Below are 9675 nucleotides of genomic sequence, written 5' to 3'. Positions count from 1 at the left end.
CAGTGAGAGTTTTACAACTGTCGTTTATTCATGTGGCAAAGTAAGTAGAAGCCTGTACACTATAAATGTTCATTGCAAGCAATATCGACTAAATTTTCAAACAGATCATTCAAACCATTCTCACCGTAGAAACTTCTCCAACCCTTATGGTCATCGATTCTTCTTTAAAAGCAAAAGGATCAGCAGCACAATTCTACACACAATAACATTGCAAACAATGAGGTGTTATCTGACGTCGATAAGGCACTGTATTGGATTATTCGATTATGCTCAATTTTACAATATGGCCTTAAGAAAGAAAATATGCAACTGGCAAGAAATAAGAATCAGTCGGAATTGATTGTTATTAATGATTGGAGATTCAAGTAAAAATTTAGTAGCTTCAAAATGAATTCCCTCTTCAATTTTCAAAATTTCTCTCACAATTATTCCTGTTGAACTTTTGCTGACTTGGGAAGTACGTTAGTTCGACTCAAAGGGGGTGGAAAAAACACTTTTTTCCAAAGCTGAAAATATATGAATTAGCTGCTTAGATAAAAAAATTGACCTTGATTTTTAAAGAAAAACTTAATGAATTCAAAGTTTGAATACTAAATTGAAATGTTCAAGTGTCATTCGCGAACAATGCTGCTCGTAGAAGCAAAGCTTGGGACAGTGCCGACAAGGGTTTCAAGGTCATAATGCGCCTAATCCTCTTGCTGCATTCACGTAGCATTGATCCTAGATTATTGTCCCATCCACTTTTGTAGAGAACATTCAGGGTTCAGTATGTTACTGAGCTGCCCACGCGAAAAGGAGCCGACCTATATTTTGATACAGAAACACGATTGGGCTTCGGGTCAAATACATTTAAAGCTAGAGAGTAGTTTAGCAAAGCTTTACGGATAACGCTGGTATGTAAACAGATCAATCCCAAGAAAGAGCGCGTCTGTCCATCGACTTCAAAGGAAAGCGCTGTGATTACCTTGAAACCTGGAGGCTGGTACTCTGATGGAGTCACTGCAAAGTATAGAAAATGAATGTGTAAGAAAAGCTTTTAGAAATTCAGGATTCGGACAAAAATTGGACACAGAGTTGAGTTTATTAAGGAGAGAAAACTGCTGACACAATATTTCTTTCAAGACACGTGGCAACTGGAATTACTGGTAATTTCAAGCGAAAAACTGACGGGCATTAACAATTATTGGTAATTGCACAGGGAGGTAGACCTTTTACAGTCATGTCCTGGTCTAAGATGAAACTTCTTTGTAATCAACAAACTGATTTGAAGACAAGAAACTTAATAAAATAAAGAAGAGCAATTCGGCAATCAACGTTGCAGCTAGAGCTTGAAAGAAAAAATTGAAACAAAAATTGTGCATATATATACCTTCATCGTAGTAAAACAATTTCATCGTCATCATGACGTCATCTACAGAAAAAGAAAACAATTAGAATGGAACAACAGATATTAACTCAAAGGAGAAAATTAATGCGATTATAAAAATTAGTATGAACGTGGAATTTCATCAAATTTGGAGAAGTTGATGTTATCACTGGTCTTCTTTGATCTAAGGGACAAGTGCATTATTTTGTCAATATAAGCATACTCATTCTAAAAAATTATCAAAATTAGGCATTGGAATACCATCATGAAAAACAGGTGTATTTACCTGGCAACGGTGAAAGGGTCTGACTAAGAAGAATCAATGTTCTGTAACAAAAAACAGATTTCTTTTAAGAAGAGACACAAAATAATTTGAGAACAACATATCAGTCGATTGAAAGTGATGATTCATTGAAGTGAATCCGTGGCATTTCCTTGTTTCTGGCCTTAGCTTTAAAATAACTTAAAAACCTACCTGAGGAGCCTGATTGTCGCTTTTTTAGTTTGCTCTTCTGTACTGGCACCAATGATCTTCTTCTCGTTCCTAAAAAGTGTTCAAAGGTACAGTAAAAGTAGCAGATACAAAGCTACATTACTAGGACAATAAATTAAAGAAACGTAATCGAATAATTGCGGGTGCTAGTAAGGGGGTAGCCGATGTTAGAAATCTTGAAAAAATTTCACCTGTAAATGTCCACTCCATTCTTATCATTGTAGTTGAACTACAAAAAGTTGAAATAAGCATTAATGCAAAAAATGTATCTAATGAAACTCAATCATGAAGAAAAATGTTTCCCTTCAGAAGAATATCGAATTTATAGGATCAGCAAACTGCATTTTCAGTTACTTTTAAAGGAGGGAGAATCTAATGAATTGAAAAAACTTTCTTTGAGATTCAGTATATAACTTGCTTATTTTCAGCTTTTAAATTCGTATAAAAGCTAAAAATTAATGTTAGATACTTTTGAAACATTTTAAAAACAAAAACATTAGAAAACTATTCTAACAATGTATTGCAATCAATGTTATATAAGGGACGAAACGTATAGACAGCTTTGTACGCTTTGGTGCCAAAGAACTGGACGGTTTTAGGGTAAAACCTAATTATTTTCTTCGCTAAGAGATATCAGGCTGCCTTTATATAAAAAATAACAAAATATCAGAAAAAGTAATAATATCTAATACATAGAATTAATAGAATAAGACATAGAATTAATAAACAAACGATAGCAAATAGTCACCTTGAAAGTATATTGTTCAATGATAGTCTACAAGAAATTGTCAAATGAAAGGATTATTCAAATGATTTTTTGCTAAAATCATTTACGACAATGAAAAAAGCGAAATAAGGCAAGAGCGAAGCAAAAGCAGTGAAAGATGTGCTATTCAAGATTGATGCTTAAGTTATGAAATGATGTTCATAGCTAGTCTAATTACTTATGTATTTCTATATACATGACCAGAATCATATTGCGCAATTCCGTTGACCATAGATTTCTATAAGGCACTTTCTCGAGATCTTCTTACGAGAACAAATTTACTCACGTCAGGATCTTCTGGATTTTCGTATATCTAGAAAGAGAGTTTTTGCTTAACTTTCAGTTTATTTTTATATATTTCTTTCAATATTCAGGTAAAAGAAATGAGCATAGGGCATCTTAAGAATCCTTACCCCTTGCAGTTAAATTTGCTGTACAAAAATCGAAACCTTAATTTATTCTCTTTGATAATGACATAAAACTAAACACATGATTAGAGTTTAAAAAGACACAAAAGCATATTTGTAGCCAGCTGGAGACGAAAATGTTTGAGCGAAACTCGAATGCTGTACAGGGAACGGTCGATGGCGGAGAAAGAAGAAGATCAGAGGTAGGCAAAAACTAGGAAGCTGATTAAATACCATCTGAATAAATATATTAAGAAACAAGATGCAGTAACAAGGCAGATTAAAGATAGAATTGCACGTGACAGTATCCGTTCGAGTGAAAATTTGAAACCAAGAAACATACCCCAATCAGAATCATTCGCAGCTGAAAGATGAAAATAATACAATCACAAATAATTGGTACCGATGTTAACAGATCCATTATGCATCATCATTCACTTTTTATAGACAAATTTAATTTCTCCAAACAACAGCAGTGGGTAGGAAAGAATCTGGCATCCTTTCAGGAAGAACGTTGCGCAGCCAATTGGGCACATGAACTTTGCAGTATTAGAAAATTTGCATTCATTGACAAAATTGCAGCTACCAATGGTCCCAAAGCCTCAAACATGAACAAAATAGTATTCAGAATTATTGCTGCAGGATGTGTTTCCTTTTCTATCAAGTCGATGCATAGCTGCAATGATAGCAGATATTTCTAAAAATGCAAATAACCAATGAATGGTCAATGAATTTGTTAGCTATGAGCTATTATAAGTTGATCATGAAAGATAAATTGACTTACATATTTCTTGTCGAGTGCATCAAAACATCCCTTCATCCTTTAAATAAATGATTTATTTACAATGGTGAAACTCAAAAATAAGACAAAACGAAATACAGCTGAATTAGAAGCAGTTTAAAAATGAGCTCGATAGCATAATTCAAAGTACTGCCTACCATTGTATGACGTGACATGCCCCAGGACAAGCATTATCTTCCCGCAAAATCTTTAATTTGAGATCTAAACAAAATGCAGTCTTTAAATAACTATTTTGGAGATATGCGTTCTTAACTTTTGTTAATTGAAAACCAATATAAACGCACAAAATGGAAAGTTTTTTCAGATAACGAAAATTGATTCATGCCTTTGTACTTGACGTGTAGACATGAATTTTTAATCCTGCTTCTTTGTTCATTCGCATCAATTGTCACTTCACTCAAATGTTTTTCAAAGTATTTTTTTCATCTCTTTACAGTATTCGAGTGTGCGTGCTTTTTTCCATCATAGGAATCACTCAGTTTTACTCCGTTTCACAGGTATTTTTGTCATCCCCCCTCTCCCTTTTCCGGCGACAGAAACAATGCCACTCTCGGGTTTCAAAACGATTCAAAACTTTTATTTTAAAGGAGCTCTAGTAAGCAGCTATAAAAGATGTAACGAATACGCTTGAAAATTTAACAATTATGGTAACCTTCAAGAGATCTCTCTCCAAATGCATTTTCGGGAAAAATTGCTCTAAAAAGAAAGAATAAAACACGGGAATGAATAAAATGAAGGACCTTAAAACAAACATCTGTAGTTCCGTAAAGCAGGAACTCAGTTGACTTCTGGTGAGACCTAGTTATTTTCTAAAAATAAATCTCAAAGCCTAAAATGATCAGAAATTTTATGCTGAAAATGCATCGCAATATTCCATGCTGATTTTTGCAACAATAAGAAACTTTCTATCACTGCTAGAAGGTTTAATACACTAAGCGTGCAATACGATGAAGTTGCATTGATAACGAATTCCAATAAAATATTTTCTAACGTGCATTCATCATACCTTAAATAAGTGACACTTGAAACCTAAAACATGAAAAATCGATTAGTTCAAAGTGATTCATCTTGCTCTCTTACAAGACGCTTTTTTTGAAGAAACTAAATATTTGATTGTCAAGTGAGACACAATTTTCAAATATCTATGGTTGCGGCACAAAGCCAAAAGGGTGAGTTGTTTTCGTATTTGAGTTTTGAACGGTTGTGTATCGAGTTTGTTGGTTGATTAGTAAACACCAGAGTTTAATAAAACTTCTCATCTCTGGCTTGTTCAACACAACATCTTGGAGCTTCAACGTCATTTCTGATGTTAAAACTACCTGAAGACCATTGCAAAATGTTTTGAAACATGCAATTTATTCATGGGACGTTCCTACAAATCGTCAGGATTTATTCAGAGCATAGATAAGCTTAAATTTCTGTAAACTTGCCCATACTTACAGCAACAGCCAGTAGCTTCTTGACGAAAAGCATTGAATGGGTCTCTGAAAAATCAAAGCTGAACTTTAGCCGCCAAAATGTTCTGCAGAACATTAAAACCAAAAGAGGCTCGTTTCATCAAAGAGAGGAGCTAGCATGTTGACAATGTGTTTCGGGGAACAAAATATATACATTCAGAAAATCTCCCAAAATCATACAAGCTCTATCAAAATCAATAGTCGCATAGCATGCTTCCTGAAAAACAGGGACAAAATACCATGTATTTAATTAACGAAAGGAATGAAAACATAGTGCTACATGACGTTCAAGTTCCCTTAGAAATCCTTCGATTGCTGCCACTATTACGTAGGTGTAACAATTTCGTCACCAGTACTTTAAGTGCGCAATCATATTTTTGCAATGTTAGTTACACCATTCACAGATAGGGTCGCATCACCCTGATTGAGTATGTACCTGGAAACGTGACATTTACATCGCTTCAACTATTGCGAAAAAAATTGGGAGATTGGGGCTAAGCTGTGACCAAAAAAGCGCGAAATCATGTGTATATGTCATTTATCAAAGTCAAGAAAATATTTTGCATTCAATTACTCAATTGATGAACGAATAATTGGACAAGAAAATGACTCACCTGAAACGAAGAAGTGTCTGCCATTTTGTGTAGGATGTTTTCAGTACTTTTTTTTCATAATTATTTTTTAAAGGGATGAGCATATTATAGCTGCTAACCTAGCTATTTTAGGCACAAATCATGCATGAGGATTAAGGATCTTGGCATAAATCGCTCAGCTTTCAATTTGTTTTGCCACAGAGAGGAGTGAAATAAAGCTGACTGACTTGGCCTAAATTTGCCCTGATTGGGTACATTAAAACGGCTGTTTTAGTTTGGTAGTTGTTTCGCATTAATTCTAAAAAAGAAACCTGTAAATTCAAATTGTCAAATATCTTTAATTAAACAAAAATACTCTAGAGCAAATTTGATACATTTTGAATACAATTTTCGGCTAAAATATTGCACTTTGTCAAAGCCTCTAATTTCCCCTTGTTTTGACTTTTGCGAAAGTGACAATCTTGCATGCGCCAGATCGGCGGATAAAAAATTCAATGAAACATTGGCATGCAATAATGTTTTGAGGGTGTTTGCAAGTTTTTAATCACTTATTTTCTTTACGATTTTTCATTCGTGCGTGCTAATATTTACGGAAAACATAACCATCAGGGCGACACCAGAAATTTAGGCCATCAAGACAACTAAGAAGTATCACAGCTTTTTTAAAAAAACGTTGTAGAACCAATTACCTGATATTTTGAAATATGTATCTGAAGAGCCTAAAGGATTTTGTCAGTGCCAAGTTTTATTTCTAAGTCTACGCGAAATAGAAAAATTTGAATTTGTATCTATGTATACTCAATCAGGGCGATGTGACCCTTCTATACTATTTAGAATACTTAAAACAATGCGCAGAAAGTTGACAAAAAAACGGTTACCAACCAGAAAGCTGCTCTTCTGGAAAAATAGAAGACCACTTAAAAGAAATGAGGAAAATTTATTTTGAGCCATAAATAAGAAGTTGCATTGAAATTAGATATTGCATTCTGAAAAAGTATTCTATACGGAAGTGGGCTGGGGGTTTCTAGCATTTCCAGGAGAGTAAGGGGGTGGGGGGAGTTGCAGAATCCAAAACCTTTTGGACAGAGCTTTTAAATGTAAATTGAAGGTGGTCCATTTTTTTTTTGCTTTTTCTTTAGGCAAAAAGTGAGGGAGAATGTAGCCCCAATATTTCCTCTTCCGTGATGACTGTATTGCAAAATAACATGAATTGATAACCTATCTAATTTACTCATCAGCTATACAAGTAGGGTAATCAGAGTAATTTGGAACAAGGGAGATTTGGGATACCCTTGGGTAATTCGGAAAATCCTGGGTAGCTCTTAATATTAAGATACATCACTGACAAAGGAATATAAAAATAATTCTTTACTTCCCAGGGTATGTCAAAAGTTCAATTGGACATCAGAGCAGTGTGGGGAAAAACCGAGATATCGTCCAAATAATGTTTATACCAGTAATTATAATACTAGGTTTCTTTTTTTAAGCGTAATTCCGAAAAGCCAGTAAAACTCGTTTATCAAATATTGTAGAGCATGCTAAGATACCAATAAGAGCAATTTTCTAACTTTCTGAGGTACAACTTAACTGCTATATGATAAAATGAGAATACACCCGTCTCAAGGTGAACCAAAGGTTGTAACTTACATTTTTTGTTTTTGGCCTTTGCATTTGTAGAGTAGCCATCTTTGCACAGAATAATTAAATATATACAGTCTATAACAACTTTCAAGCCACCTGGAATAACAAATTAAATATAGAAGAAATAACACAAAAAATAATGTGAAAATTCAGCAATAGACAAGGTTAACCTTCACTCTTTTTTCTTCGGGGAACGCCATTTTTTCCTTATCAGTCTTGAAAACGAAATGAGCATTGAGAACAAGAAGTCTAAAGTAGATTCTGTATGACCCTAATGCTCAAAACATTTCACGAAAGTTTGCTTACTTTAATTCGGGTATACTGCTTTATCAATTTCACATTTCCGGTTTCGCATCTTGATACATAGCGTTGAATTAATTCTTTTCCATCATTAATACCCTTTCGTGGCTCAAAATTTTAAAGTAGGTGAAAACAGAAAGGAAGAAGGCAGCCAATTATTCCTTATTTCGTTGTCGTGGGGGCAATATGCATCCTGGAAACTTGTGAACACTTAGGCCAAACAAGGAAACGTCATTTTTCGCAAGGTGTTACATATTTACCTTCAGATTTCATGTCCTTGAAAAAGAATTTAGCACCCAGTTAATACTCTACTATGAAGCAATGTCTAAGAACCACTTCAAAAATCTAATGAAATAAAGGAATTATTACCTTAGATATCTGCAACAATAAGGAATACCTTTGAATAACTCTGGTTGCTGGTGAGTTTCCTTTATTTTCTAACTCGTTGCTCGCGCCAACTGAAATATGGCGCCAATAGATCCCATGATGCTTTTCTCCTACAGGGATCCAAAGAAGTGCTAGATTGACGTATTTAATTGAAAATAACAGTCTTTATAGCTCTTTAATTGCAAGTATTTGTCGGATATCTAAACGGACTTTTAATGTCATGATGGTCAAAGCTTTCGGGTGGCTTTTATTCCATTGAGACTCTTGCCAGAGTCTCCACAATTTAGTCTCAGAAAAATAGTTTGAATCTGGTGTCAGAAATATTCTTTCCTCGCCGCCGAATCGATCTCTATACCGTATCCCCGGCTTCTTGTGGTTCTGGTACCCAGGGTTCCCCAAACCCAATTTTCTGGTCAGTCGAATACCTCCCAAATTGAACGAAAAATTATCGTCCTTAATAATTATTCCAGCTCAGACCAGTTATTAGAAATGCAAACTTCCAACAAGTCGAAAAAACTACTTTCCCGTGGAAGGTAAAATTATTGGGATTGACTTAATGATTACTGTACATGTTTCACCGGCAATATTAGGCGCAAAACATTACTTCTGCTTACAGAACAGTATGGTAAATTTTAGATAATTTTGATGCTAAAATATCAACACTATCAACAGTTAACCTTTTCATACTTCGCACACGCTACTACAGAAAGAATAGAAAAGAAAGATCATTTTTTGTTTCTCTCTAAATTCACTAAACATTGAAATGTCTCGGACTAATCTGAAAATTACTACAAATCTACATTTGACAAAAACTGACGTTGGTTTTCAAAGTTTGAAAGCCAGTAAACTCTAGTTATTTGATATGCAAAACTGTTCCTGACAGTTTGTGAGATTTGGAACACACAGCCCTCACAGCTAATGGCAATTCTAACAGGGCATCTAGCATCTGTAAATTCTCTAAGAAAACAATTTAAATATCATTCTGCATTCTTTTCTTTAATTTTCGATGAGATGACGCAAGCTAAAATTTGATTTCAGGGGCTGAACATGAACTTTGAATCAAATAATAAATCTTCATAAAACAAAAATAAATAATATACTATAATTCAAGATTAGCATGACCAGGAAAGTTGCAACATTATTATTTCGTAAAGGTGGTTCACTAGAATTTTGAAAGGCAGATTGTTAAGGATGGGTTCCTTTATTCTAAACGGATCTAATTCAAATGAAAGGACATATTCACACTGCACTCATTTGCAAAATTATATAACCAGATTCCTGCAACGAGTCTAACAATTTGCTTGCCTACCACTCCTTTATGCAGCCTGCTGCCCTTTATTCAAAACCTGAAGCGAATAATACATTTGCACTAAGGGAAGGTCCAATGTGCTTATCAACAGGCAAATTATGCTACATATAACATTTTCGTTATCGCGAAATACATAGACATTCGGCAACATACA

General features: G+C 34.5%; 1 protein-coding gene across 2 annotated transcripts; it reads right to left on the bottom strand.

Moving 5' to 3' along the window:
* Nucleotides 1-108: 108 nt before the first annotated feature.
* On the bottom strand, nt 109-9544 carry LOC148960589 (HORMA domain-containing protein 1-like). 2 transcript variants are annotated; one of them, XM_089109519.1, is made up of 16 exons: nt 7532-9544; nt 6767-6800; nt 5275-5318; nt 4841-4863; nt 4487-4530; nt 3972-4035; nt 3817-3853; nt 3376-3396; nt 2912-2938; nt 2608-2634; nt 2051-2088; nt 1842-1910; nt 1653-1693; nt 1370-1411; nt 965-999; nt 109-193 (listed from the first exon to the last, which is right to left on the bottom strand). In XM_089109519.1, the coding sequence occupies exons 1-16, from the start codon at nt 7568-7570 to the stop codon at nt 110-112; spliced, it is 669 nt and encodes a 222-aa protein (XP_088965645.1). In that variant the 5' UTR covers nt 7571-9544; the 3' UTR covers nt 109. The 2 variants fall into 2 exon arrangements, with proteins under 2 accessions (XP_088965645.1, XP_088965641.1); XM_089109515.1 differs by having other exon boundaries at nt 109-999.
* Nucleotides 9545-9675: the final 131 nt, after the last annotated feature.

The sequence above is a fragment of the Rhopilema esculentum genome, chromosome 2, assembly GCF_057945365.1.
Source record: "Rhopilema esculentum isolate cy_ngs chromosome 2, ASM5794536v1, whole genome shotgun sequence".
Taxonomy (NCBI): Eukaryota; Metazoa; Cnidaria; class Scyphozoa; order Rhizostomeae; family Rhizostomatidae; genus Rhopilema; species Rhopilema esculentum.
This window is presented reverse-complemented; position numbering and strand designations above follow the sequence as displayed.

Coding starts and splice junctions, on each gene's coding strand:
- LOC148960589 (XM_089109515.1), bottom strand. CDS start 7,570: ATGGCTACTCTACAAATGCAAAGGCCAAAAACAAAAAAT. Junction 1,412..1,652: donor GACCCTTTCACCGTTGCCAG/GTAAATACACCT, acceptor CTTTTTCTGTAG/ATGACGTCATGATGACGATG. Junction 1,000..1,369: donor ATTGTTTTACTACGATGAAG/GTATATATATGC, acceptor TATACTTTGCAG/TGACTCCATCAGAGTACCAG.